The sequence below is a fragment of the Tamandua tetradactyla genome, chromosome 8 (genome assembly GCF_023851605.1).
Source record: "Tamandua tetradactyla isolate mTamTet1 chromosome 8, mTamTet1.pri, whole genome shotgun sequence".
Taxonomy (NCBI): domain Eukaryota; kingdom Metazoa; phylum Chordata; class Mammalia; order Pilosa; family Myrmecophagidae; genus Tamandua; species Tamandua tetradactyla.
This window is the reverse complement of record NC_135334.1, coordinates 122,557,647-122,585,227: the sequence shown is the minus strand read 5'-3', so window position 1 is coordinate 122,585,227 and position 27,581 is coordinate 122,557,647. Positions and strand designations below refer to the sequence as shown.

General features: G+C 56.0%; 3 protein-coding genes across 28 annotated transcripts in view; 2 read left to right on the top strand and 1 right to left on the bottom strand.

Annotated features, from left to right (window-relative positions):
* Positions 1-7,949, top strand: part of PHF21A (PHD finger protein 21A) — a 289,223-nt gene extending 281,274 nt beyond the window's left edge. For all 22 annotated transcript variants that reach the window (XM_077114531.1, XM_077114528.1, XM_077114525.1 and 19 more), the window contains 4 exons: positions 1,559-1,714; positions 2,983-3,058; positions 4,338-4,441; positions 6,249-7,949. In XM_077114531.1, coding sequence (XP_076970646.1) covers positions 1,559-1,714; positions 2,983-3,058; positions 4,338-4,441; positions 6,249-6,512 — 600 coding nt within the window. In that variant the 3' untranslated portion in view covers positions 6,513-7,949. The remainder of the gene's footprint in view (positions 1-1,558; positions 1,715-2,982; positions 3,059-4,337; positions 4,442-6,248) is intronic.
* A 3,465-nt stretch (positions 7,950-11,414) lies between these two features.
* Positions 11,415-20,128, bottom strand: LARGE2 (LARGE xylosyl- and glucuronyltransferase 2). Of its 3 annotated transcripts, none has more exons than XM_077114512.1 (14): positions 16,873-16,977; positions 16,201-16,546; positions 15,866-15,948; positions 15,485-15,608; positions 15,111-15,282; positions 14,900-15,004; positions 14,332-14,444; positions 14,136-14,261; positions 13,906-14,061; positions 13,632-13,792; positions 12,880-13,158; positions 12,425-12,574; positions 12,140-12,335; positions 11,415-11,878 (listed from the first exon to the last, which is right to left on the bottom strand). In XM_077114512.1, exons 2-14 carry the CDS (start codon positions 16,483-16,485, stop codon positions 11,669-11,671), a joined length of 2,160 nt encoding a protein of 719 aa, XP_076970627.1. In that variant the 5' UTR covers positions 16,486-16,546; positions 16,873-16,977; the 3' UTR covers positions 11,415-11,668. The 3 variants fall into 3 exon arrangements, with proteins under 3 accessions (XP_076970627.1, XP_076970626.1, XP_076970628.1); XM_077114511.1 differs by lacking the exon at positions 16,873-16,977 and adding an exon at positions 16,627-16,672; XM_077114513.1 differs by lacking the exons at positions 16,201-16,546; positions 16,873-16,977 and adding an exon at positions 20,110-20,128.
* PEX16 (peroxisomal biogenesis factor 16) lies at positions 19,964-26,256 on the top strand. Of its 3 annotated transcripts, XM_077114514.1 has the most exons (11): positions 19,973-20,401; positions 20,607-20,642; positions 21,438-21,514; positions 21,901-22,034; positions 22,170-22,270; positions 22,969-23,049; positions 23,180-23,332; positions 23,449-23,521; positions 23,681-23,800; positions 25,605-25,669; positions 26,109-26,256. In XM_077114514.1, exons 1-11 carry the CDS (start codon positions 20,290-20,292, stop codon positions 26,165-26,167), a joined length of 1,011 nt encoding a protein of 336 aa, XP_076970629.1. In that variant the 5' UTR covers positions 19,973-20,289; the 3' UTR covers positions 26,168-26,256. The 3 variants fall into 3 exon arrangements, with proteins under 3 accessions (XP_076970631.1, XP_076970629.1, XP_076970630.1); XM_077114516.1 differs by lacking the exon at positions 21,901-22,034 and having other exon boundaries at positions 19,964-20,401; XM_077114515.1 differs by lacking the exons at positions 19,973-20,401; positions 20,607-20,642 and adding an exon at positions 20,668-21,296.
* Positions 26,257-27,581: the final 1,325 nt, after the last annotated feature.

The following is a 27,581-nucleotide window of genomic DNA, read 5'->3' as shown; positions in this document are numbered from 1 at the left end:
TCATAATTTTTTATAAACTTCCTGAATTTGCAGACTTACAACTTGAGGTGCAGGGTCTTCTACTTCCTACTAGAAGAATATGTGCAGCCTTATTTTAAGAATGAAAGAAAAAAATCATTATTATCCTAAGGACGAAATTTTACCTCTTTTGGTGCCTAGAAGTTGTACTGTCAGACTGCATTCTCTTGTAGTATTTTGCACATGTACTGAGTATTGTTTTTACTCATCATAGATGACATTTCCTTACTAAGAAAGATTAAAATCCATCTGCCCTATGATACATCCTTTAACTTCTTGCAGCCTGTGTTCAGTGCTGCCAGACAACCTAGTGAATTCTAGAGAAAGTTTTCTTTCCTTCCAAGAACCTGTAGGTCAATGAAAGCATGCTTCTTCACTGGTCATTGTAGAGGGGGCAGTAGCATAGAAAGGAATAACTGGGTATTGCTCTATCATCGCTTCCTGTGCAAAATTTCCTTGTTAGGCCTTCTGGCAGAATAACCTAGAAATCTGAAACAGCACAATGCAAGTACTAAAGGGTCTAATCCAGGCCATGGAGTTGACCTCTGGGTCAACCTCCAGGGCACATCCCTCCCTCTCCCCTTCCCTTGGTATTAGTGGCAACAATCCCCATCTGAGAATAGGGGGGGGTTGGCTTGCTGGAAAACACCTCACTAATAGCTTCTTTCTTTTCCGTGGTTTTCTCTCCAAATTTTAAGCAGTTCTGTTTTTGTTGTTGTTGTTGTTGTTTGTTTTTCTGATGGTGCCTTCTATTCAGAGAGCTCCAACAGACTTACCTGAGTGCTAAAACCACTACTGATGGGGGTGGGAGAGAGAGAGACAGAGTGAATTGGAACTGCTCTTTTTCCATCTGGTGAAGTATTTTTTAGGGAGAAATAAAGCCGCTTAGAATAGAACAGTCCATTGAGTAGCAAATGCCAAATACTGATTTTAAGAGAAAATTGTCAGCTGTTGCTTTGGCTTTTTAAATTCTTTATGTTAGAACACTCTGTATGAGTTAATATGCTTTCTGACTTAATCTTTTTCCATTTGAACTTTCACTGTATTTCTCTTCTCTGAGCAAAAGAGTTTTGTAAAACTCTGTTCTTTTGTCTGACTTCTTTCTCAACCCTTCTTAACTCCCCCCCCAAAATGATAATGATTTGTGCTGTATTGTGAAATGCTTTGATAAATGGATTTTAGTTTCTCTGAACTTTCAGATTTGTGATTTGGACTCAACCAAAACAGTAATAAATGCTGAACTTCCACCTGTAAAGTTAATTTGGTCTAACTGACTGCAGGAGTTTTCAGTAAACTCTATGTTAAAATTAAGGAAACTCAGATTCCTGCCAGGGAACCTGAGCTACAAGGAGCAGGAGGGGCTGGTGCTACTGGGAATTCCTACTTTTCCTGGACACTCTTGAAAATGGTTGGAAGTGCAGTTACTATGCTGTGGCAGCCCAGTTGTCCTAAAACATTTATATGTATCCAGAATGAGTATGTCAGTGTTTAAATTTTACCTTTTTTGTCCTTTCTCTTACCTTTCCTCTCAATTTCATAGGGTGATATCCATGAGGATTTTTGCAGTGTTTGCAGAAAAAGTGGCCAGTTGTTGATGTGTGATACGTGTTCCCGTGTATATCATCTGGACTGCTTAGACCCTCCTCTGAAAACAATTCCCAAGGGAATGTGGATCTGCCCCAGATGTCAGGACCAGGTACTATGGGTTAGACAGGGTGAGGAGATGAAAGGAGGTAAAAGCAATGGGATGAGGCCACATCCTTTCCCCTCTGATCTAGCGATGGTGGAATCTCTTCTTGGTCCCCTTAGTTCTTCTCCAGACCACATTCTCCCTGTTTATGACACAACACTCACTCAGACAGCATTCGGTCCCTCAGAGCTTCTCCATTGTGCTCAGGAGGAAATGACTCCATGTACAGGTGGCAAGACCCTAGCTCTTCCTTTTAGAATGACTTCATCTTTTTGTCACCTTGACCCTTCAAGGCTTTCTGCTCCACTCTCTTAAGAAAACATTCCAAAGGCAGCATATGCTTTTGAAACTCTTCTTTGGAAATAAAATCCATAAATTAAAGTGCCCAATCAGTTGCTTAATTTAAATGGCAGTAGTTTCACTTTTAATCTCTGTTGGCCACCTCAGGATCGGAGAACTAACTGTAGTTAAAGTGATATCTTGATATTTTACAGACTTGAAAGGCAGACATATTAACTTTCCTAGTGTCTTCCCTCCTTCTCTGGTTTCTGATCTCTTTTTTCTCACCTATCCATGTATCTTTATTTCTTTATGATTTTATTATAAGCTTTTTTGGAAGCAAAAAACCTTTTTTAGAAGTATATAAAGTATTTATTTAAGCCCAGAAAGCTCAGCAGACTTTCTTAGGAATCCTGACTTGAGAGAATTCAGGTTTTCCCCTTTTAATCTCAGCCCATATCCTACTGTTTCTGTGCTGTAGTAGAGGTAATTCTCTCCATGTTCTCATCTTGATGCTTCTTCACGACCCTCTGATAATTTTGTACACTGAGTCTAAATTATTCTTTAGACTCAGTGTACAAAATTATTTGGAACTGATATTTAATTTCCTTGGCAATACTCCCTTTGAGAGGGGTATATAAAGCCAAAGTTGAGTCAGCAGCACATGTCAGATCACAGATGAGACTTCCATTTTACTGTTGGTGGTTCCGGTGTCAGAAGTGGTCAGACTCATGTGGCATATCCAAGAGAGCAAGATGAACTCCCTGGGAACAGGCAGGCGGACCCCAACCTCTTTCTGAGATGGCCCTTCCTGCCTTTGAGCCTCATTCCCCCAGGCTGACAGCTGAAACTTTGTAGCCCAGAAACTTTAGACTAGGGTCATACAACACTGCCATCCTTCCATTCTGTCTATGACAGACACCACTGCTTGCTGTGCATGTAGGGGATGTGTATTTATACCTCCTTCTCAAGGTACAATTCTAAAATCTTTTCAGATGCTGAAAAAGGAAGAAGCAATTCCATGGCCTGGAACTTTAGCAATTGTTCATTCCTATATTGCCTACAAAGCAGGTAAAGAATTACTGTATCCCCTTTTTTGTATGCCTTCTCTGGTTTAAAAAATACATATAAGCTGAAAATAGATAAATGGGGCCTCACAAAATTTTTTAAAAATTTCCCTCAAAGGACTACATCATCAAAGTAAAATGACATAAAAGCACAACCTGCACAATGGGAGAAAATATTTGGCAACCACATATCTGATAAGGGTTTAATATCCAGAATATATAAAGAAAATCCTTCATCTGAACAACAAAAAGATAAACAACCCAATTAAAAAATGGACAAAAGACTTAAATAGACATTTCTCCAAAGAAGATGTACAGATGACCAAAAAGCACATGAAAAGATACTTAGCATCACCATTAGCCACTTGGGAAATGCAAGGAGAAATCATGAGATGCCATTTCACACCCATTAAAATGGCTACTGTTTAAAAAATAGTAACAGGAACACTAATTCATTGGTGGGAATGTAAAATGGTACAGCCACTATGGAAAACAGGCTGGCAGTTCCTCAGAAATTTAAGTATAGAACTACCATATGTCCTGGCAATCTCACGTTTAGGTATATACCCAAAGACTTGAAAGCAGGGACTCAAACCCTGCTTCAGATATTTGCACACGGATGTTCATAGTGGCATTATTTACAATTGCCAAAAGATGGAAGGAATTAAGTGTCCATCAACCAATAAATAAAATGTGGTAATTCAGCTGTAAAAAGGAATAAGGTTCTGATACATGCAACAACATGGATGAATCTTGAAGACATCATGTTGAACGAAATAAGCCAGACATAAAAGGACAAATACCATATGTTCTCACTGATATGAAATAATTAGAATAAGCAAACTCAGAGTCAGAATCTAGAATATAGATTACCAAGGGATGGGGAAGGGGGTCGTACGAGCAGGTAAGGAATAGAAAATTAAAATATGTATATTGAAAAGCAGTATTTGTTTTGTTTTCAAAAGAATATTGAAAGTTAAAAATGAAAAGCTTTTTCTCAAAGTAGATTGTGTAGTTCCTTCTTGGGGAAGAAAAATAAGAAGTGGTGTCAGAATAGAACAGTCCATTGAATAGCAAATGCCAAATACTGATTTTGAGAGAAAATTGTCAGCTGTTGCTTTGGCTTTGGCTTTTAAAATTCCTCATGTTAAAACATGCCCAAACCACTGGCAGTTTTCTTAGCATACCCATTATATAAAAGGGAAAGTCTAGGTGGGCAAGTTTTGTGCAGTGACCTTTTCAAAGAATTTATTGTTAAAAACTGTCCCTATTCTTTTTTTCAGCAAAAGAAGAAGAAAAACAGAAGTTACTTAAATGGAGTTCAGATCTAAAACAAGAACGAGAACAACTAGAGCAGAAGGTGAAACAGCTCAGCAGTTCTATAAGCGTAAGTAAACCGTGTGCCTTCAATGACAGAAAGACGCACAAACACATGAGATCATAGATGAAGAACCTTCTGTGGACATAACAGGACATGTGGCTTTCAGGGGCTGACTCAGGTTCTTCCGTTTATTAACATTGGTCAGGTAAAGAGCTTGCCCTCCAGTTGGTATGTGATGCCTTAGCCAGGCTCTGAAACGTCCTCCTGCTTTGATCTGAGAGCAGTTTTCAGTCTCCAGGTTGAAGAGATAAGGTGGCAGGCACCAACTTCTTTCAGTACAGTGTGCCCGCCACCTGTATGTGTTATTTGGGAGGAGTGTAGAGCTTAGTCTGAAGCTGGGCAGACAGAGACCAGATCCCTTGTGTTTTAGTTTGCTAAGGCTGCCAGAATGCAGTACACCAGATATGCACCAGCTTTTATGAAGGGGATTTATTTAGTCACAAATTTACAGTTCCTCAGAGGAAAGACAGATTGCTTTCATCTGGGTTTCTTTGTCACAGGGGAAGGCACATGGCAATGTCTGCTGGCCCTCTTTCCCAGCTTCTGGGTTCAATCAGCTTTCCCCGGGTGTTTCCTCTCTGTATCTCAAAATGTCTGGGTCTGTCAGCTCTGAGCGCTTAGCTGAAGTGTGCTGGGCTGCTGTGCTCTGCTGAGCTGTTTCTCTCTTCTGACTCTCCTTTTAAGTCTCACTCATTGCAGAGAGCACTCCCCTTAGCCAGCCTCTGATGTAATCAGCCACAGATGAACTTCACAGGCTGATGAAAATCCACAGAAACAGAACAACTGCACCCCATCGCCCGACCAAACTACTAGTACTACACCATGTATGATTCTTTCCAGTAACTCAAGAATGGCTCCGCCATATAACCCTTCCCTTCCACACCATGCCGAAGGCATTCCTAGGTTTTCCTCACCAGCGTTACAAGTAAGAGGGCTTTCTAGAGACAAATATTGGAAGTAAGTACTGTCCAGCCTGGCCTGCCTAGGTAGGGAAAAGGGCTGTATTTGTAGGAGTGATACAGAGGCTTCTCCCTAAAGGAGCAAGTTTTCTTCTCTGTTGAGTAGGTCACTGTGTTTGGAGTGAGGTGGTCCCTTGGACTTGGCGGCAGTTGCACTGTCCTACCCGCCTGCTTCTGCCTCCTCACACCCCCCCAGGTTGAGCTGCTTATAGCCCACAACATGCAGGTTTTAACATCCCTTTCCCTGCCCAACCCCGAAGCCAGCATGTGTGGGAGGCCAAGGGCCAAAGGCCACAAGCCCAAGTCGGAGCAAAAGGAACTCTGTTTGCTGCAGTCCTTTGATTCTCCTAAGCATCACTTGCTTGCTCCAGGCCCTGCCTCTAACTTCTTGCAGACTGGAATAATCCTCAGTAGGCCCTCAGATTGAATCCACATATCACTGGCTCATTTTCTGCCCTAGAAAGCTCAGTCCAATCCTGAAGATCATCCATTAGCATGGCAAAAGTATACCAAAACTTTCCAAAATCAGCTTCAAGAGTAGCTGTGGGAACTTTTTTTTAAATGACTTTTATTTTATAATATTACAGTAGTAATGAGAGTTGGGTCTTTAACATTTTAAGTCCTGGTATCAAGCAGAGTTGGTTTTTAAGCCACTCCCTTGTTTCCTGAGCCTCCTTCTTTCCTTGGGTAGTAGCCCCCCACTCCACTGTGGAACAGGATAAAGGTCTTGGGGGCTGCAGACTAGCCAGCAGGGATTCTTTATCTGGAGATGGAGAGGGAGCTCCTCCCCTAAGAGACTGTCAGGCCTCCTGGAAAAGCAGGAGGCTCAGTGCTGTGCGTCTCATTTGCTGCAGAAATGCATGGAAATGAAGAACACCATCCTGGCCCGGCAGAAGGAGATGCACAGCTCCCTGGAGAAAGTAAAGCAGCTGATCCGCCTCATCCACGGCATTGACCTTTCCAAACCTGTAGACTCTGAGGCCACTGTGGGGGCCATCTCCAATGGCCCGGACTGCACCCCCCCTGCCAATGCCACCACCTCCACGCTGGCCCCTTCCCCTTCCCCCTCCTCCCAGAGCTGCACAGCAAACTGTAACCAGGGGGAAGAGACTAAATAACAGAACCCCGCCATGGGAAGCCTTGGGATCCCGGCAGCAAGGAGGAGCAAAATACTGAAGACTCTAGAGAAGCAAAGCCGGATTTCTTCTGGAAAGTACAGAATTCTTTTGGTTCTTTGGTTCCAGAGAGAGAGAAGATGCTTGTGCCAGGTGGCACCACAGTTTGCCAATTGATCCTTCTTATTCTGTGTGTACATGCAAAGATTGGACCATGTTACATGAAATAGTGCCAGCTGGAGGTTCTTTGCCAGCACCATGCCAAGTGAAATAATATATTTACTCTCTCTATTATACACCAGTGTGTGCCTGCAGCAGCCTCCACAGCCACGATGGTTTTTTTTTTCCTTGGGTGGGGAGCAGGGACGGGCGGAGGGAGGAAAGCAGGTTTCAGATCCTTATTTGCAGAGCTGTTTGTTTAGGTATAGAAGACAAGTCCAAAGAGTGTGTGGGCTTTCCTGTTTCCAAACTTTCACTACTATAAAACCAAAAAAAAAGGAAATTGAGATTGAACCAATCCCAGTGCCCAGAAGAGGTATGGGGAGGGGATGGGGGGATAGCAAGGGGTGGGGAAAGTCTATCAAATGAGCAGTATTTCATATGGTCTGGAGCGGGGGCAGAGTGCAAGGAGAGATGGACACCGAGACTAGCCACTAGGTCCTTCTCCCAGAGCTCTCTGCTACCCCACACAGGCACCCCCATCGCGCCCCAAGCCTTGCGCCAGTCCCAGTGCTTCCCTGCTCTGGTGGATTGGCACATTCACCTGGGGATGGTCTGGTTATGTTCCCTCTCCAAGAACAAGCAGAGCCAGGGGCCGCAGCTGGCCGCTGCCTGAGGCAGGGAAAGAGGCTGTGGATGTCGAGGAAGGAAAAAAGGTGGGTCAGTGATTTTACTTGAAAACAAGCTCCATCCCTTTTCTATATTTATAAGAAGAGAAGATCCTGAGCAAAGCAGCACACGCCCCAGGTGTGTGTGAATTGAACGTTTCTTTTCTCTCTTTTTGTTTTTTAATTTTTGTTTTTGTTCTTTTTTCGTTAAAAGAAAGTTTTATTTTGTTGTTTATTTTACTTTTTTTGTAACAAAAACTAAAATAAGGAATAGAAAAGCTGTTTTTCAGGCTGACAGTCCGATTAAGGGTAGTTGAGACCTTGCATGGTAGAATAGGGATCATAGTGTCAGTGAGGTCCGGTGAGTCTTTGTGAGTCCTTGTGTCATCGTTTGGGGCACTGTTTTTTTATGCAAGGGCAAAAATCTTTGTATCTGGGGAAAACAACAACAACTTTTTTTTAAATTAAAAGGAAAATAAAAGATATTGAGGTCTTCCTAGTGTTACTTAAATTAAGATCAAGGTAAGAAACATTGTAAAAAAAATTACACAAGTGCTATTTGTTTCCTAAAAACAGTGATTTCTATTAAAAAAGGTGTCAGAACTGGAGAAAATGCTGTGTAGTTATAATTTTTTAGCACAGAACCTGCTGATTATGATGACATTTTGCTGTGTTTGTGTCTCAAGACTGGTGGGCTAGTCTCCACAGTTCTGTCCTACAGATGGCTGCAGCCCTAAAGTGCGGAGGTGGAACTCTCCCCACCATTCTCCCCTTCTCAGAACAGACTGTCCTCTCTTCTTGGTGCAGGGATCTTGTCTCATTCTCCTGTTTTTGAAGCCCAAATGAAGTGTGGATGGTATCAGAGCCCTACCCCTTGTCTCCTCGGTCCAACAGATTTTACTAGAGCAAAAGGCTGGTGCCTAAATAAGATCCCTTCCTTTGGTGCTGCTCTCGGTCTTTCAGCCACCAGCATTATGAGTGCCGGGGGGACAACTTTGAGGGGCATGGCCACTAAAGCCCAGTGGTGCCCTTGCACCCTGTCCTTGGAGTGTGGGGGAGGGGGGGCAGACCACTGCCATCAGCTCTTGGTGCTTAGAAAGGAGGAGTGAGTCAAGTTGTCTTTTGAGAGTACATGGTGTCTCTGAGACAGAGAGCCTAAGGTGGCTTTTGTGTCAGTCTTGACTTGAAGAGAGGTCTGAAGCTCCAGCCACTTCTTCTGCCTGCAGGGCACCAGAGATGGAATTTACTCCATTCTGTCCACCCACGAGCTTCTTGGGTAACCCTTGGCTAGGATCTCAGTGCTTGCCTTTGCTTGGCCCATCGTGGCCTCCTTCCTTCTTGAGAAAACCAGGTTCTGAAAGGCTCAGACCATTACTATCATCTTGCCTTGGAGTAAATAAATTTTGTCAGATGTATGCTCCTGCTGGAGACCTTTGCCCATGTCTGGCAGGAGGGAGGCAGAGACTTGGCACCCTTGTCCTAATGAAGCATCTCTCCCAAGTCCACCCCACACCTAGCAGTGGCCAGAATCTAAGAGTGGCAGAAGTAGTCCCATTAGCTTCTCCCCCAGCCAGTTAGACCCAGAGAGACAAAGAAGGACCCTGAAAGCAAATGCAACCAAGAAGGACACTTCAAGTAAAACATGTGTCATCCATACCAGCCATTTCCATTCATCCTCCTAGGGACATTAGAGTAGGTAATTAAGAGCTTGGCTGCAGAGGCCTCAAGAGTCTGGCTCTTGCTGCCAGATTGGATGAGAGGGACAGAGAGCAGACCCCTTACCATTCAGCAACCAGAGTGCTATGCCTAGTCAATTTTACTTCGGAGCTGTCTGGACTAGTAGGAGGAATACTTGGCTGAGATTCAGAGAGCAGCTATAGGCTGCACACCTATTATTGTGCTCCCATTTGACTTGCCTGGACCCGCAGGCTGGGGGGTGCCATAGAATACCTATCTCTGCTTGAAAGAAGTTGAGAAGCTGTCATCATTAGAAGTCTTTGCTCAATGTTGAGCTGCCTAATGTCTGTCAGGGTCAGTGATGGGGTTAGGAATTGACCAGTGTTTTGCCTGCTGATATGAGCAGTCAAATTCTGAGCTTGCCTCAGCAAGACTGGGTGGAATGTGGGTTCTTCCCAAAGTCAGATGTGAAGTGTTTCGTGACAAGGCTAGCATGGAGTACGAGATGCAACCCTGCCCAAGAAACATATTCTGGACTCAAATTCCAAAAAGCCACTTGACTGCAAAGAAAAGGCCTTGGTCACCCCTGTTCCTTCACTGCCTGCTGCTCCACTGACCCCCAAGATGCACACTCATGACACTGCCCCACCCTAGCTGTCTCCAGTTTTCTTTCTTCTTCCCTTTTGCTGCCCTTTCGGGCATCTCTGGTGCCAGCGACCTCTGTGTGTGAGACCAGCTGGCTTTGCCGTCACTTCACAGTCCAGGGAGAGGCTGGACTAGGAGGAAGCTGCCTACAGGGCCCTTAACTAAGAGTCTGCTTGTCATTGTGTGGGGCACTGGGCCCTGGAGGCAGTGAGCTCACCGTTACTGTTGTCTTCACTTCATATTCCTGCCACCTGCAGGTCCTTTTTCTGTCATGGGGCCTGCTTGCTGGGTCTTGTCTCTGCCGAGTTCACTGAGAGTTACGATTTCTTCCTTCCTTTTTGGGCTCTTTAGGAGACCCAGCTCAGGGTAGCCTTCACAGGGCCTTACCTGTGTGGGGTCTGCCTCTAGACCCTGTGCCGTGGCCACAGGCCACCTCCAGCTGGCACCATCTGTATGTTCAGATTCCCTGCAGGGCCTGCCTTTCTGTCCTCGTTTGTTCACCACCTGTCTGAAACGCTTGGGTCTGGTTCAGTGGGTGATACGCATGGGTCTGTGCGTAGCTCTGTGAACCTAGCAGCTCCCTCCAGCCTCTTCCGTGAGGGTGGCTCCCTCGGTCTGCACATACAATCGCCTCTGCAGCTGTCTGCTATGTCCTCTCTGGGCGCCATCCGAGCCTCCTTGGGCTCTTTCCCCCGTCCCCCAACTCACACACTCTTAAGTGGTTTCTTCCTTTACACCCTCTTAGAGTGTGGTCTCTTATCTATCCAAAGGGCTTAATTTAGGAGCCTTTTACCCCAGGGGCAAAAGGCTCTTTGTTGGTAGCAGGACCAGTGGTAGCCTAAGTCTGCTCCAGGCTCTGGGTTTTCCAGACCCCAAGGCTTATGCTGGCCTGAGGCACCTTAACTCTGTGTGATTGTCCGACTGTGGGCCCCTCCCCACCTCTCAGCTGGGAACCTTTGGCAGGAAACAGGAGCCCCACTCTCAGTTGATCTACCACCTGTCCTCAAAGTCAGCGCCTCTCCAATAAGGTGTGTGTGGCCCCTGGAGGACTCTCCTCTGGCCCTCCCACCAGCTGAGTGAGGGGGAGGAAGCTGGGGTGAACCCCACTGGAGAGCCAGGTGGGAACTCTTAAAATTGGCCCTCGTGTAGGGAGGGCAGTGGCCATGGGCTTCGTTTGCAGACCCCCAGCCTGGCCGCCGGCCTGGCTCAGAGCCCCGTCCTCACCAAGGACTCCGCCCCACAGCAGTATCTGGCCCCCGCAGCCATGTCCAGTGTCATTCTGTCCTCAGCCCAGGGTAAGCTGCAGTCAGGCAGGCAGGATGGGGCAGGGCAGTGGTCAGCAAGCTCCGGGTAGAAGACAGCCAGCCCCCAATCCTGTCTCTCTTGTCCACATCCTTTGTGATTTCAGTCTTAGTAGAACTTGTATTTGGAGTTTTGTGCTTCAAAGTTTTTGTTTTTGTTTGTTTGGTTTTTGTTTTGAGGGGGTGGGGGGGGAACAGAGCAGCTGATCAATTTGTATTTATTTATTTTAACATTTTACTAAATAAAGCCAAATAAAGTTTTTCCGCCTCATGGTGTTGGGTGTGGGGCAGGGAGGGTGGGCAAGACACACTGCAGTTCCAGCCTCCCCCTGCCTGGGCTCAGGCTGTTTAGGAGACCCCAGGGCCTCCCGCCACTCAGGCCAGACCCAGCATCTCCCTTGGGATGCCTTAAGGCCCCAGAGCCCTTGATCCCCAAACCAGAAGTAACAGGAAAATAATTTTTAAAAACTTTAATTATGAAAATGGGATATAGAGAGTTGCAAGAGGGGAACCAGCCCCAAGCTGGCCAGGACAGAGGGAGACTAGCCCCCAGCCATGGAGGAGCAGCCAGGGGAGAACCTGAGGACCACTGCAGAGGCCCCGCCCCAACCCTCCCACAGACCTTAAATAATTTAAATAGCAGTGACGGGGGAAGGTGGCAGCAAGTGTGTGGGCTGAGGCCAGGGGCAGGGATGCGCCTGCGCGGGTCTCAGGCAGGACCCTGGGGCTGCTGCAGGGCAGTGAGGTACTTGAGGGCAGCAGCCCCATAGTGGCGGGATAAGTCCTGGTGGAATTCAGCTTTGAGGGCCTGGAGGCAGCTGCGGTAGGTAGCGCTGGAGCGGAGGCGGGAGATGTCAAGGCTTGGAGCATGGGGCAGGTGGATGGCGAAGGCCTCTGGCAGCACCAGGAACTCATATTCCTTTGGGGGTGGGGGGGCGCAGAGGTACAGTTAGTGCCTGGTCTAGGGGAAGACTGCAGCTCTGCGGGATGGCAGCAGACTGGTTCTGCAGCCCGAGAGCCAAAACACGTGACAAAGGGCAGATGATTTTAGCTTTGCTGAAGGGAGCCTTTCCTGGCAGGGCTGCCTCATGCTATGGCAGGCCATACACAGGTGGAGGGAGCCCCCGAGCGGGAGGTGTTCAGATCAAAGCTGGAGGCAGCCAGGTGCCACCCCCCTCACCTGTGCATCCAGCTCCATGATGTGGGCCACCTTGTTCCAGCCAAAGCCCACGAAGCGGGGGTCATAGCGGGGACAGTCGCGGGGCACCACCACGTATGGCTCGTAGTCAGCTGCCCACCGAACCTGGTATGGGGCCTGAGCCTCCCGCCAGCGGGCATAGTCTGTGGGCGCATGGCCCTGGGGCCACACGTGGTACCTGGGAAACAGGACAGGGTGGGGAGCCCCGGGAGGCTAGGAGCTCATGGGTGCTGGGGTCAGGGCTGGGCAGAGCCGGTCCACTCCTACCTGAAGGTATAGAGAGTGCCAGCGTCCAGCAAGGCCAGCAGTTCGGCCTTGGAGCTGGGGAAGCTGAGGCGGTAGTGCAGAGTCTCAAATGCTGGCACCACCAGAGCTGTCTTCCCCCGGCTGCCCAGCTCTAGCTGCTCAATGCAGGCCCTGAGAAGGTGTGACCGTGAGCAGGAGGGGGGCAGACCCTGCCCTCCCATATGAGCCTGCTGGCTGCTTCCACTGCCATTAGCCACAGAACTCCTGTTCACAACACCTCCCACCTGATGCCCGCACAAGAGGGGCATGCAGAGCTGCTGGCTGAGGCCTCCCCCACTTCCATGTGGCTGCCGGAAAAACCATTTGGGTCCCCATTTTACAGAGGACACAGAGGTCTCAGGTCACACAGGACCTGCCCCTCCCACACGGCCTGTGTACGGTTCCTCTCGTCCCCCCCACCCCCTGCCCAGGCCCACCTGAGGTAGTCATAGAGGGAGCGGGCAGGTAGGAAGTCAATGTCACTGAGGAAGACATAAGGCGTGAGGACCTGCGCCAAGGCCACGTTGCGGAGCTGGCTGACGGGATAGAGGGGCCCCCCGCGATACACCACGTGGTAGGCCACGTCCTGCCGGGCAGAGAGCACAGCCGAGGCCTCGACAACACGCAGGAACTGCTGGGCCTCTGCGTCCGTCAGGTACAAGGCCAGGCTCATGGGACCCGGCCAGTGGCTGCACAGAGTTTCCAGCATCTGCAGCCTGGGGTGAGGAGGATGGTCAGCGCAGGGACTCAGGGAGGGCTGGAGACTCCCAAAGTTAGCTGCCATGGACAACCCTCAGGGCTTCACGGAAACCTCCTCAAGGGATTCGCTGAGTACCTTCCAAGCACTCTCTGCACTGGGCCTTGTCTAATCTTTGCAACGACTCCAACCAGTAGGGTATTTTTTCATTCTATCTACACAGCTGAGAAAACTAAGGGCCAGAGAGATTCAGACTTGCCCATGGTCCCCCAGCTACTGAGGGGCAGGTCCAGGAATCTGAATGACTCCCAAATCCAAGTTCTTTCCACCAGATCCTGTGTCTCCAACTTCTGGAACTCGTGAGGAACAGGCAGCTCACTACCACACATCAGGCAGCGAGAGCTCTTCTTTCTACCAGACAAAACCCTCCTGGTGGAAACTTCCAATCCCAGCCCACGCCGTGCTGCGTGGGGCTGCCCTTGGCACCCTCACCGGTCCATGGAGAGCTGGGCCACCAGGGTAATGTCGTGGCGCCGAGATGGCGGTGGCTCGTGGGGCAGGAAGGTGAGGTGCACACGGTTCACGGTGAGCTGCTGCTGCCGGAACTCAAAGCAGGTGTCTTCCTCGTCCAGCTGTGCCAGGGCCTGCTGGAGCTGGGGGTGGGGGGGGAAGGAGGACAGGTGGACATAGCGCCCAGCCAAGGGTGGTCCCCGCAGAGCAGAGGGACAGGGCCTCCCCAAGACAAGGGAAGGTGGCTCTGTCTCACCTTCTCAGCCTCAGGTGGGGGCTGGCTGGGGCACCCAAAGAGCTCTCTCCTCAGCAGGTTCCCGTCAGACTCCAGGAAGGTCAGGTAGAGGTTGCGGAAGAATTCCACGTGCTTGTTCTTCACGCGCAGCTTCTTTGGTGAGTTCCAGTGGATCACCTGCACACAGGAGGGTGTCGGTGCTGGGGGCTCGGGCTCCCCATCCACCCACTGCTCAGCCCTGGCCCTCTCACCTTGAGGTCAGATGCCCCCGAGTAGCAGTGCTCTGCCAGCGTATGGTCCGACAGCTGCACATTCCAGACACAGGGCAGGGGCTGCACCAGCCCTGGGTGTTCCTTGATGACGGCATTGAAGATGTCCTAGGCAGAGAGAGCCATCACATGCTCGGCCCCGAGGCCACTCACCACCCTCCCAAAGGTCTCCCCAGACCTGATCAGCCAGTGAGGTGGCGGGCAGGGTGAGGAGCTCCTGTTTGGCTGTCAGCTTCCACGTCTGCTCCCAGCCGGCCTGCCGAAGCCGGTCCAGCCGCAGCAGGATCACGCCTGCCGGTGGGGAGAGGGTGTCACGGCCACCAACAAGGGTGCCTGGCTCCTGGGGCCCCAGGTTCGTGAAGGGATCTTGCGAATGTTTCTTTCCAGATGTACTAGGATTTTCTAACTGTTCACACATGAGCACTGGCTGCCTGTGTAGGCGGCCACTCCTCCTGGGGTGAAGGTGCAGTGCTGCAAAGCCTCAGACCATCTGCTCAGACTTGATGATTCCAGGGTTGGTAAAAGCATCCCCATTTAATAGATGAGGAAAACTGAGGTTCAGAAGGACAGACTTGGCCAAAGTCACCCAGCATGGAGAGCTAAGGTTGTTTTCTGGAACATCCAGTGTTCTGCCATAGCACTGTTCTTCCTGGGGGGTTCCTAGCATTCTGTGCTGTGCCCTCCCCAGTCCATGGGCCCCAAGGACCAGAGGCTAGCCCTCCCACCTGCCCCGTGACCATCCCCACCTGTGTTAAATCCCCGGCCCAAGGCAGGCCAGGGCCTGTGGTTCTTCCAGAGGTTGCCCAGGTACCAGTTGCTCTGGTTCTCCACAAGGCCGATCACCTGTGTGTCTGGGGGGGCGGCGGGAGGAGGGCATAAGGCTGAAAGCTGGACCAGAGGGAGTCCTGGACAGACCAGGTAGGGGGGATGGCTGGGGCAGGGTCCCAGGCCTCTCACCAGAAAAATGAGCAAAGAGTGCCCAGAGCTCCGCGATGTCAGAGGCAAAGATGACATCTGTGTCCAGTACAATGACCTGGGCAAGGTCAGGGGGCAGGGCGTCGGGCAGCACTAGCTTCAGGAGCCCATAGAGGCCAGAGTAGTGCTTGTTGGGGATCCAGGAGACCTGGGGCTGTGGGTGGGAAGGGCAGGGCATGAGCCTGGCTCACAGTAGGGCCTGAGAGTGCCAGCAGACACTAAGGGTGACATGTGAAGGAGGGTGAGCCCCAAGAGGACTCAGATATTTGAGCTTCAGCAGATGGGATACCCTCTTCCACTACACACTGGGAAGAAAGAGGGGGCCAGGCTGGGCTGCGGGTGGGTTGGGGGCCTGCCTTGAGCTCATCAGCATCATAGAAGCTGAGCTGCAGAGCAGGCACCATCCACGTGTGGAAGAGCGTCTCCAGGATGTTTCTGGCCACGGCGTCAGTCACCAGGTGGAGGTGCAGTGGATTTTTCCTTTGGGATAGACAAGGGAGAGGCCTGGCAGGCTGCAGTAGCCACAGCGTGGGGCAGCCCCCACCCCAAATGTGGTGCCAGTGGAAGCACCATCTTCTGCCCAGAGCTTTGCTGTGCCCAGCTCAGGCTCTCCTTCCGGGGAGGAAGGGCATGCTCTGCCCCTGCCCCGGGGGAAGCTGAGGCTCTGAGACCCAGCGACTCGCCCACTACCATGTGCTGTTCCCCACGGCCACCCGCCCCTGACAGCTGGCAGCTACCTGTAGAAGAGCAGGGACTTCACCAGGGTGGCCACATCTCGGCTGGAGTTCTGTCCCGCACACACAATGGCCACGTGTAAGAGCTGGGGAGGGGACACCAGGTCAGCAGCTGTTCCCTCACGCCCAGGGAGAGGGCCCAGTCTCAGCTGGATGGCTTAGGGCATGTGCCTTCTCCCCACCCGAGTCACAGCCAGGGGAGAGGGGGAATGGGGCGCAGGGACCAGCCCCTTCATTCCACAAATGAGGGCCCTGGTCAGCGCGGCAGCAGGTGCCAGGTGCCCAGACTCCCACAGGCGGCCCGCCGGGGCCCAGGGGCCGGCCGGGAGTGCATCTACCTCGCACTTGGGGGGCAGCCGCGGCGGGTCGCAGGCCGGGCGGTGGGGCGTCCTAGGGGCCGCCGTCGGGTCCCGGCCGAGGGCTGCAGCGCTCCGCAGCCTCCCGTCTGGGCTGGGGGGTGGGGGGCACGTGGCGCCGGCGGGCAGGGCAGCCCCCCGGGTCCCCGCCCGCCCCCCGCGCTCGCGCGCCAGGTCCCCGCCGAGCAGGAGGACTCCGGCCAGAAGCAGCAGCAACAGCAGCAGCGCAGCGGCCCCCAGCGCCCGGGGGCGCCCTCGGGGCAGCATGGTCGCGCGCGGGGGTCCTCAGGGCGGGCCGCCACCCCGGGCTGCAGCCTCCATCGCGCGCCTAGGGCCGGAGGGGAAGAAAGGGGTCACCTCGGCGGCAACCCGACGGCCGCCCCGGCCCCTCCCGCGCCGCCCCCTCACCTGCTCCCGCGGCTCCGACCAGCGCGGCTTTCCAGGCGGGGCGCGGGGGAGTGCGGGCGGCCGCGGCCCAGCGGGAGCCGGTCCCGCCCCCAACCTGGGCTCAGGTTTCACGCCGGCCCGGCTTTCCAACGGGCGGGGAGGCCCGGGGGCCCGGACCCGCCCCCCGCCGGGGCCTCCGACGGCCCCCCAGCCCGGAGGGACCCGGGAACCCCCATTTCAGGCCGCCCCGGGAGCCCAGCCCCGTACCTGTCCTCGAGCCCACCGCCCTCCTCCTGGCTCTGGGTCGCCCCCTCCCCTAGCCCCCCCCGAGGGCGGGGCCCCGCGACCCGGAGCCGGGGGTCAACAGGAGCCGCGCGGGCTCGGGATACAGGGCGGGGGCGGGGGCCGGGCCGCGGGCTCGGGACACCGGCTTTGGGGGCGGGCGGCGGGGACGGCTGAGCCCGGGAGCCGCCCAGCCCCCGCGGGCCCCGACCCCCTCCCCAGCCCGGCCCGGGGGCGGCGGGGGCTGGACAGGGCGGCCTCCCGCGAGCTGTCGGGCCGCGGTGACCCGGCGTGGCCCGGCCTCGCCCTGGCCCGTGAGTAGGAACTGCTGGGCCAGTCTAGGCTGGCGCTTTTGGGCCTCGTCTCAGCCAACACTCCCGGCGGACCGCGACGCTCCTCTTTCTGTCCCCAGCCTGGGGCCGTTTACCCGGGCCCCCGGCCCTCCCCGCGTCGGGCTGCTGCGTAGGCAGCTACCCCTCCCGAAGTGCTTCCCACCCCAGGACTTGGCTTGATGCCCCTAAAGCCTGGAAAGTGGGCTCCTCCTTGACCCCTTTTGTTTGGGTCCTAGAATTTGTCACCATTTGGAGTTATGCAGCCACTTATTGCGGACCGCCCCAAACTGCACAGGGCCAGGGACGCTGTGTGGGGACCTCTTGCGCTGCCCCCCCAGCACCCAGCTGCCCATGCACCCCAGGTACTCAGCAGATACAGCCTGGAGGTGGGAGGGGACCGGGGCATCCCCACCGCCTCACCTGGGCCACACGGCCATCCAGACCGGGCTTTGTGCCCAACTTCTGGCTATAAAAGGAGAGGACCTGAGAGGCCTGACCCAAAGAGAGGCTGTGGCAGGTCTGCCTTGCCTGAGCCCCCCGCGCCTGCCCGCCTTGCTCTGGAGATGGGGCTGCAAGGGGTCCTGCTTCGGGGCCTTGAGGGCCCGGCTGATGGATGCTATGGACACTGGTGGCAGTTCCTGTCTACCTGGGAGCTGAAGGCTATGAGGGGAACGAGGGGCCACCCACACCGGGTGGTGGCCTCCAGCATGCAGCTGGGATGGGAGGGGACAATTCCCTCCCCAAGACCCTGCACAGAGCGGGAGGACACTGAGAGAGCGGGGGTGGGGGGGTGGGGGGGTGCGGTCAGGGCCCAGGGTTGGCGGGGAGAGGGGAGCTGGCCCCACCCCTGCCTCAACCTCCAAAGATGCCTGCAGAGGGGAGTGCAGGGGGAAAGGGAACCGGAGACAGGCAGATGAAGGGTCCTCTAGGCCTGAGGCCCGGTTGGAGTCCAGCTCTGTCTAGGACTTGTTGTGTGACTCTGGGCCAGTCAGCACCCCTCTCTGGGCCACAGTGTCACCCGTATCTGCTGGACTGACTAGTTCTCTTCCACTGTGCCTTGGGGCAGAGTGAGGCCGGGAGGATCCAGCCCAACCTGCCCAGAGGGCCTGCAGCAGCCAGGTGGTCAGGGCCAGGCTGCCCGGCGCCTCCTACACACGCGGCTATTCTTTGTCTCCGGGCCTTATCAGGCCCTGGATCTGGAGAGGAAGCTCTGGCAGTCCTGCCGCTGGCAGACCAGCTGGGCCAAGTTGCCCAACTAGTTGGGTGGGAAGACACACAGGCTCTGGGTGCAGGGCCCCTCAGGGGCACGGTCCATCCTGGGGAGGCTGCCCCTCTGCCCTCCCCAGGAGCACAGGCCCAAGTGCCACCAGCCCTGGCAGTGAGTGCCAAGAAACCTCTCACTTCCAGGCCTCATTCTCTCCACAGCTGCAGAGGGAGGAATAGTCACTGGTGAGGTTTGGGGAACGATTTTTAAGGTGGTGGTGTGGGGGGAGGATGGGGGGAGGTGCCCCACACTGAGTGCTCTGAGCCTTGGGGCTGGGGCGGTGGGGCAGAGGCACTGCCACGCGTGACCTGCCCGGTAGCCCATCTGGCCAGTGCCTGGCTGTGCAGCCTTGGACAAGTCCTTTCCTTTCCTTAGGAAAAGGAGTCACCACCAACCCCACAAGATTGCTGGGAAGAGTCCCAGGAGGGAGCCTGGCACCCAGAAGGGGATGAAAATGATGCCACTGACCCCCAGCCCACCTCGTCTCTCCCCTCATGTCCTCCAAGGCTTTTGCCCCTCCTGGGGTCCCCAGACACATCTCCCGGGCTGATTCCTTCGCAATAGTACAATTCTTCATCTGCTATAAAAGAAAGTCAACCTGGGGTAGGGGCGGGGAGCAGTGAGGGCAGGGCGAGAAAGGAAGGGCTGCGGCCTGCTGCTAAGTGTGTTGTTCAAAACTCGGTGGTCAGGCCAGCCCAGGGTTGGAAGCGCCCTTAGGCAGTTGTTCTCGGCGCAGCCTGCAGGAGGGGACTAGGTGAAATAATCAGGGTGCCGCAAACCCACCAGCTGGCTCCGCAGCCGCTCGGCCTCGCCCCCCCCCCCCACGCACCCTCGTACCCCTCTCCCCAGAGCGGCCGCTCCGCGGGTGCCCCCGCCCCGTCCAGGGAGTGGACCCCGGGACTCGCTGCCCCGCTCAGGGCGCACCCGGGGGCTGGAAGACGCGCCGAGACTGGCTGTGGGGGCGCGAGACCAAGCCGGCCCTCACACCACTTTACGGGTGGGGAACCTCGAGGCCCGGGAGGGTTCACTTCCGCTCAAGGTCACCCCGAGTAGAGCGCGGGAGCCGGGCGAGGGTGTCTCCGCGGAGGTGGGAGCGCGGGTGCGCGCTCTGGGGGCCCAGCTCGCTGGAGCTGGGTGGGCCGCAGCCGGCCACTAACGCCGCTGGCCCGGCCATCGAGACTACGTGCGGCTGGACGTCCAGCTCCTCGCTGCCTCAGTTTCCCCAGCACCACCTTGGGTGGGGGGCGGGAGACGGGACCAGAGGCCCAACATGAGCCTTCCGCGACACAGTCCGACTATCCCCCGGGCTGCCCGCGCGTCCCCGAGCCCGGAGGGGCTGCTGGGCGCGCTCCCTCCCCGCCCTTGAAAGCCCGCCCTTCCCGGCCGAGCCTCTCGGCGTTCTACTGGAAGGACTCGGAGCGCCGGCCGCCTGCTCCGCAATGAACTGCTCGGCCTGCCGCCCGACCGTCCCGGCGCTGCAACTGCGCAGGCGCACGGGCAGCCAACCCGGAAGGCGGAAGAGCCGGGACCCGACGGCGTTTGGCGGGAGGGGGCGGGGAGTGTGCCCACCAATGACTAGAAGGAGCAGGGAAGGGGGGGATTAGGCCCGCAGTTGCTAAACTCTACCTGAGTAGGTGGTGGTTTAAGAGATGGGGTGAGGGAGGGATCGACGGCCTTTTACGTCATCATCCTTCGGGCCCGCGGAAGTTGAGCCGCGGGGAGGCGGGCCTAGAACCGGAAGCAGGAAGGAGGGCGCCGCAGCCAGTCGGACTGTCGGTCCGTGGGCCTGTGGATCCCGAGGGCAGGATGGAAAAGCTGCGGCTCCTGGGCCTCCGCTACCAGGAGTATGTGTCTCGTCATCCGGCCGCTACGGCCCAGCTGGAGACGGCGGTGCGGGGCCTCAGTTACCTGCTGGCAGGTGCCTCCTGACCTTTGACCCATTGCTCCGGGGCCCTGACCTATAACCCCAGTTGCTTCTTGCCTGTGGAGTCGGGGTAGCTGACCGCTGTGTGTTTGGGAGGTCCCTTCCACGTTCCCGTAGAGCGCAGGGAGGAGGCGTCCGGGAGCTCGAAGCCACCGAGGCTGGCGCCAGCTCACTGACTCCTCACGTGCCTTCTCCTCAGGTCGCTTTGCCGATTCGCACGAGCTGTCGGAGCTGGGTGAGCCGGGGTCTGCGGAGGGTGGTTGAGGGGTGACCTGGGCCTGGAAGAGCTTTCCGGAGAGCGGAGGGGAGTGCCCTGGCTCGCGGCCCTGGGCTGTCCGTAGATCACCTTGTCCTTTGGCTGCATCGGACTAAGGCCCATCGTCCGCAGTCTTGGGCCTTTCGTGTCTCCATAGCAGAGAGACACATCTGGAGACCTTGACTATCGGTTAGGTACTGGTCTTCCAGTCTTTGCCAGGTCACTGCTCCCTAGATCCTATGAGGCGGGTGCCATGATTGTCCTCGCTGTCCAGCTAAAGGAGCTGAAGTCCACTGAGGTTGGGAACCAGCCCCTGATGAGCCCAGCATCAGGATTCAAATCCACACCCCCCAGGTTTCAGGCTGTCCTGACTAACTTCCCCGGTGGTGTTCGCCCAGTAATCCCTGACGGTTAAGTCCTGAAAGGGTGAGGTGGGTATCGGAAGGTAGAGGTGGAGTAGAATCTCAGAGATAGGAACATGTCCATGGCTGTTCTGAGCACAGTGACAGCTCTGGGAAGCTGGGTGATCGGTCCCACCAGGGCAGCAGCTGGTGTATCACTGAGATGCCCCCTCCTTTCTCGGTCCATCGCGCCCACACGGGATCATGCTGGGGAGTGAATTGTCCCGAGGAGGTGGGTAGAAAGGTTGATTTCCCCATAGGCCGTGGGGGGCTGAGCGCAGCAGGTCACAGGTGATCCCTGCAGCTCTTGGGTGAAGGTGAGAGGGGTGGAGGCTGCAGAGCCAGCCCCTCAAGGCCACACTCTACCCCTCAGTGTTCTCCGCCTCTAACTTGCTTGTGCTGCTCAATGACGGGATTCTGCGGAAGGAGCTTCGGAAAAAGTTGCCTGTGGTGAGCATTCTGCCAGGAATCGAGGTCAGGGAGTATAGAGAGGAACAAAATAGTTACAAGCAGCCCACGTATGTGGCACATGTTATGGTCTCACGAGGTATATAAGACAGGCCTGCATTCTTCTGAGCCTCAAACCATCTCATTATGTAAGGGGTAAAAGTGTGAAGTGTCCCCATCTTCAGATGAAGAGACTGAATTTCAGAGAAGTGGAATGGCTTGTCTCGAGGACATCTAGCCCATTAGTGGGGGAGCTGGTATTTGAAACCAGACCTGTGCATTTTGGCTTGGAAAGGGTGAAAAACCACATCCCTTGTCAGAGAATTCCCTTGCGGAGGGGGGCCTGAGACTGGGGGAACCCTCTGACCTTGGCCTGGGCTTTTTGCCAGTCGCTGTCCCAGCAGAAGCTGCTAACATGGCTGAGTGTGCTGGAGTGTGTGGAAGTGTTCATGGAGATGGGGGCTGCCAAGGTGTGGGGCGCAGTGGGCCGCTGGCTCGTCATCGCTCTCATCCAGCTGGCCAAGTAGGTTGGGACTGTGGAGGGCAGGACTTGAGGGATTTGGGGGGTGACTGGGCCTGCAGTGCAGCAGGTGCTCAGTAGAGCACCCCCGTCCCTGCTGGCTCACCACACCTCAGCCTGCTGTGCTCCCCAACCCAGGGCCATACTGCGGATGTTCCTGCTGATCTGGTTCAAGGCCGGCCTGCAGACCTCGCCCCCCATCACTCCTCTGGACAGGGAGACCCAGACACGGCCCCCAGGTAAGCTGCGTCCCTGCTCTGGAGGGAAGGGGGCCTGGGGTGGATGTGTGGATTTAGGGCCGACCAGTACACACGTGGTGTCTGTTTATGGAGCACACCTTCCCCTTTCAGTGACTTTTTCCTCATTACCCTACTTTTTATAAAGAAGGGCCGCAAAGAGTAGATTGGGGACACAGTCAGAACCGGGACCTACGATTCCTGATGTCCGAGTCCTGCACTCTGTAGACAGTGTCAGTGGGAGCTAAGCGTCCTGCCAGCCTCATCTCTGGGCTTGGTTTCCTGAAGAGCCCCAGCCCCACGAGGCTGGGCACCCAGCACAATCGGCCCGTCACTGCTGGCCTCTGGGTCTAGCACTCTGGCCTTGAATGGGTCACATTGAAAGCCATGGACATGGCCCTTCTGGTGCTGTGGTCCTCATAACAGTGATCATGCTGAGCCCTTCACCCTTGCTGCAGCCCCTAGAAAGCCTTAGTTCCTGCTGGCTCTGGCCAGAAATGATGCTGTCCTTTCCCCATGCCAGGGATGGCTGCAGAGTGCCTCCCCCTGTGTTGAGCCACAGCTCTTTCCTTGACTCAGCTGCTGCCTTACCCCAGGCTCATCCTTCTTCTCTCAGCCTGTTCATTCCACCGCATGTTCTTTGCAGGCTCAGCTGGAAATGTGCCCCTCTGACACTGTGGCCTTCTGTCTGTCTCTGCTAGATGGTGACCACAGTCCTGGCAGCCAGGAACAGTCGTATGTGGGGAAGCGGTCAAACCGAGTGGTGCGAACGCTCCAGAACAGTGAGTGTAGGGCAGGGCTGGCCTGGGTGTAGGGGCTGGCGTGGGCCCGTGGGATCGGCTTCCATCCCTGCCTGCACTCCCTGGCCTGGGCCCAGGCCTGGCTCGCTCATCACCTGCCCTCGTGTTCCAGCTCCGTCCCTGCACTCAAGGCACTGGGGAGCCCCCCAGCAGCGGGAGGGGCGGCAGCATCAGCACCACGAGGAGCTGAGCCTCACCCCAACCCCACTGGGGCTACAGGAGATCGTCGCAGAGTCCTTGTATATTGCCCGACCCCTGCTGCACTGTATCCTTAGCATGGGAGGGGTGGGCAGGGCTTCGGACTGGGGCTGGGCTGTGAAGGGGGAGTGCACAGGTGCTGAGCCCACATGCTGGAGACATCCTTGACGTCTTGGCCGTCAGTGCTCAGCCTGGGCCTGTGGGGCCAGCGGTCATGGACACCCTGGCTCCTGTCCGGTGTTTTGGACGTGACCAGGTGAGCCTGGACCCACCCAGAGGTTCCCCTCCCTCCCTGGCCTTCAGCTACAGGCCAGGCCACGGCTCCTACTCCTTTGTGGACACCCAGCCCACAGCCCCTTCCGTCCCCTGGCTCCAGGTCACGCCTCTGGCCCTGACCGTGTCTCCCACCCTCCAGCCTGAGCCTCCTGACTGACAGGAAGGGCCTGACCCGAAGGGAGCGGCTGGAGCTGCGACGCAGGACCATCCTGCTGCTCTACTACCTGCTGCGCTCCCCCTTCTATGACCGCTTCTCCGAGTAAGGACCCAGCCCCCCCGGAAAGGCAAGGCCCACCCTCAGCAGGGGATGGGAAGGGGGGCCCTGCACTCCGCCCCCTGCCTGAGCCTCTCCTGCCTCCCTTCTCCTCCCATGCAGGGGCATAGCCGCTTCCCCGCGCCTGGCCCCTCCCGGAGCTCTCAGACCTGCTGTGCAGGAGCTGAAGCAGGGTGGGGCTGGCAGGAGGCACGAAGGGCTTGGGCTCGGGCATTGCAAGGAGGACCCACAGGGGTGGTGTGGGTCCCGGTTTCTCACATCCCCCAGCTTACTTCCACATCTTCCTGTCAGGTAGTTTGGATTATCCCCAGGAAAGGCTGTTGAGGTTCAGAGAGACTGAGCACCTTAGACAAAGCCACCCAGCTAGCTGGGGGCAGAGCCAGCTCTCAAATCCACGCTCACTCCAGGCTGCCCTGCCCCTCACTCCATCACCTGTGAGGACCTGCTGTGCCGGGCTGGACAGGACCTGAGCCGGGTCTCCCAAAGGCCTGTGATCCCGTGAGATCCGAGGACGGCGTCCCTGTGGGATGGCTGGGCTGGGAGATGGAGTAGAGGTTCCCAGGACCCTTTTGTCTGGGACTTAGCAACCTCACTGCTGGAGGACTGGGATGCTCCCTGGAGTTGCGTTTAATCTTATGGTCCTGCAGCCTCTGTGCTTTGCTCCAAAGTAGGAAGCAGGCTTTTATCATATTTAATAACACTTAAGTGAGCATAGCTTTTCCTGGCACTTCCTGCTATTTTCAAATGAGTGTGAAAGCTCATAGGTACCAAAGAACAAATCCACTTCAATGCTCACAGAGAAAATGTTCCAGGGCCTGAGGCAATCACAAATCGCTTTCTCCTGGCAGAGGGGACATGAGAGCCTAAGGACTTCACTGGCAGGGTGGGCTTCCAGGGTGGTGAGCATCATGGCGTGTTCCCCAGGCAGGCAGCAGGGCCCCCCTGAGCTGACTGGCCCGGCATCCTCCCCCAGAGCAGTGGCCCACACTGCCAAGAGTTCCAAAAACCTGTCAGAAAAGTTTCTTGTTTCCCCCAAAGGACAGGGAACAGGGTCCTGAGGGGAAGTGGGGGGCCATCTAGGATGGGGACAGCCCTCTCCCCCTTTTCTTTCTGCTCAGGGGGATGGTGTGTGTGGGCTTTGGGCTACTTCACCTCTTCGGGTGTCAGTTCTCCCATCTGTAAAATGGGCATGATATCATTGCCAACCGTGGAGGGTGGTTGTAGGGGTTAAACGACCTGTATTTGAAGTGCCAGTGTATAGTGAGCATTTAGCAGGGGCTCTGGCTCCTGACCGTTCCCGTTACCATCGTCATCCTTCGCTCTGGGCCCCCCTGGAGAAACCCCCGTCTCTTGAAAAGCCAAGGCCTCGGCCCTTGAGCCTCATCTGGCCTCCCAGCCTTGTGTTGCCTTCTGGGGCCCTGACCCTGTCATCGTTGGCTCGGGAGGTGTCCTGTAACTCAGAGCTCCTGCCAGGCAGGGGCTCGGGGGCAGTGGCCGTCCACTCTGAACTGCCCACTGCAGCTCCTGACCTGGCACCCAGGAAGCACTTGGTGGCTGTCAGTGGAAGGAAGGGGGAGAGGGAGGAAGGGCAGGAGGGGAGGGTGCCTGAGGGGATGCTGAGTGAAGCATCTACCGGAAGCCGGATTTGAGCAGCCCAGGCTGTGGCTGGGGGTGTGGCAGAGCCATAGCCACCCCCCAGGCCTTGCCCTTTTGAAATGGATTCCCACCTCCAAAAAGTGACTTCCCAGTCCCCTACTCAGCCTGTCCTCCCTTTTTCTTCTCTGTCCAGGGCGAGGATCCTCTTTCTGCTCCAGCTGCTGTCTGACCATATCCCTGGCATCGGCCTGATCACAAGTAAGCATGGCTGGGGGCTGGGACCTCCCACCGCCTTCCCCCCCGCCCCCTGTAAGCTGAGGCCAGGTGCTTTGGCAGGGGGAGCCCTGGGTGACAGCTACTGGACGTGGGCTGGGGTGGCTGGAAGTCTTGGGGACGGGAGCAGGGGTTGCTGTGGGGTGAGCGGGTCAGGCCCCACTGGCCTCCAGCCTTCTTCCTGCCTCAGTGTCCCAGGCATTATCCCTGGGGTGGGTGGGCGCAGATGGCAGGGAGAGGCCCCCTAGCAGGCAGGCCCCAGGTGGGCTGGGAAGATGCAGCATCTGCAGCCCAGCAGGCCACTGGCGTCCCTGAACCTGAGGACCCCATCTGGAGGAGGGACAGATACCTCTGGGAGGTGGGGAGCATGAGAACCCCAAGCTCCTGGCCTGCCCTCAGGCCCGTGCTTGCTCTCTCCCTGCAGGGCCCCTCATGGATTACTTGCCCACCTGGCAGAAAGTTTATTTCTACAGTTGGGGCTGAAGGATGGCCTGGGGATGGGGTGCAGGAGGGCTGCTGGGCAGGGGTGGCCCCCGAGCCCCTCCACCCTAATAAAACTGGCTCTGGCAGTATCCGAGCGCGTTGCCTCTGTACCCACCGCACTGGCACCTGCCACCCCCACGCTCCCGATTTCCCCATGCGGGCCCCCACTACCCTGTAGACTTGGAGCCGACGCTCCAGAGGTGGGCCCTGTGGCCCCCTCCCAACAGCGGACCGGGAAGCCTCTGCCAGGACTACGCTCCCGATTCCTCAGGCCACAGCGAGCTGGGCGCCAGCAGCAGACACCCCCACCTCCCCAGCACCAGGAGCAGAGCCGTGCGTCCCTGCGGTGTGGGAGCGAGCTCAGCTTCTCTCACCATCCCTGCTGCAGACAGACAAGGCTGCCCTGAGTGGGGTGGCGGGGCCCAGGGTCATTGGCAGTGCTGCAGCTGCCCTCCCCTGGCAGAGCACGGTGCTCCGGGGAAGGCTGCCTGGCGAGTGCCAGGCCTCGTGCAAGGGCAGAAGGCGCCCGAAGCCCTCAGTCTCGAGTTGAGAGCAAAAAGCTTCGTCCTGGGGCAGGGGAAGAATGTCAGGCACCAGCCAGCCTGGGCCCTGGGGCTTGGGAGGGAGCTGTGGGCAGGTGGGGGGCATGCGGGGGCTCATGCTCACCTGCAGGCTCTCTGCTTCCCAGTGGCCGGGCTGAGGCTGCCTGGCGCTGGGCAGGCCGGCACGCTGCTCACTTCTTGTCCCCCTTTCCTCCCTTGGCCCCTGCCCCTGCCCTCGTCGCCCTCTCCTGACCGGGCTCTAACCAAGGGGCCCTGTGAGTCCTGCAAGATTTCTGAGCACTTCTGTCCCTCTCTTTTTTTAAAAAAATGGGCAGGCACCGGGAATCAAACCCGGGTCCTCTCGCTTCGCAGGCAACTATTCCTACCTGCTGAGCCACCGTGGCCCACCCACTTCTGTCCCTCTTGGGGGGAGGGGAGGGCACCGCCGGGAGACGCCACCCTTGCCCGGGCTCCTCTTTTGCCCAGCGCCTCTGCGATGCCTCAGCCGGTCCTGGGCGCGGGAGTGAACGCACCGACCACGGGTGGCGACAGGGCAGGGCTTCCAGGCAGGACCCAGAGCCCGAGGTCCCGAGGCCTCCAGGCTAGTTGAGCAGGCCTCGCTGGGCACAGGTGGTGCCACGAGCTGGGTGGTCAAAGATGAGTGTAAGGTGGGGGGCGGCAGGGAGAAATGTGCACGGCACGGCCCACACTGGGGGTGGATGGGCTGGTGATGGCCCAGGGCAACGTGGGCGGGCAGTGAAGGGACTGGCCCCGCGGGCACCCCATGTCAGGAGCTGCGAAGGCTGGAGAGGAAGGTCAGGGCCAAGTCGAAAGGGGCATCACATGCCCAGTGCAGGAACGTGGGTCTGGGC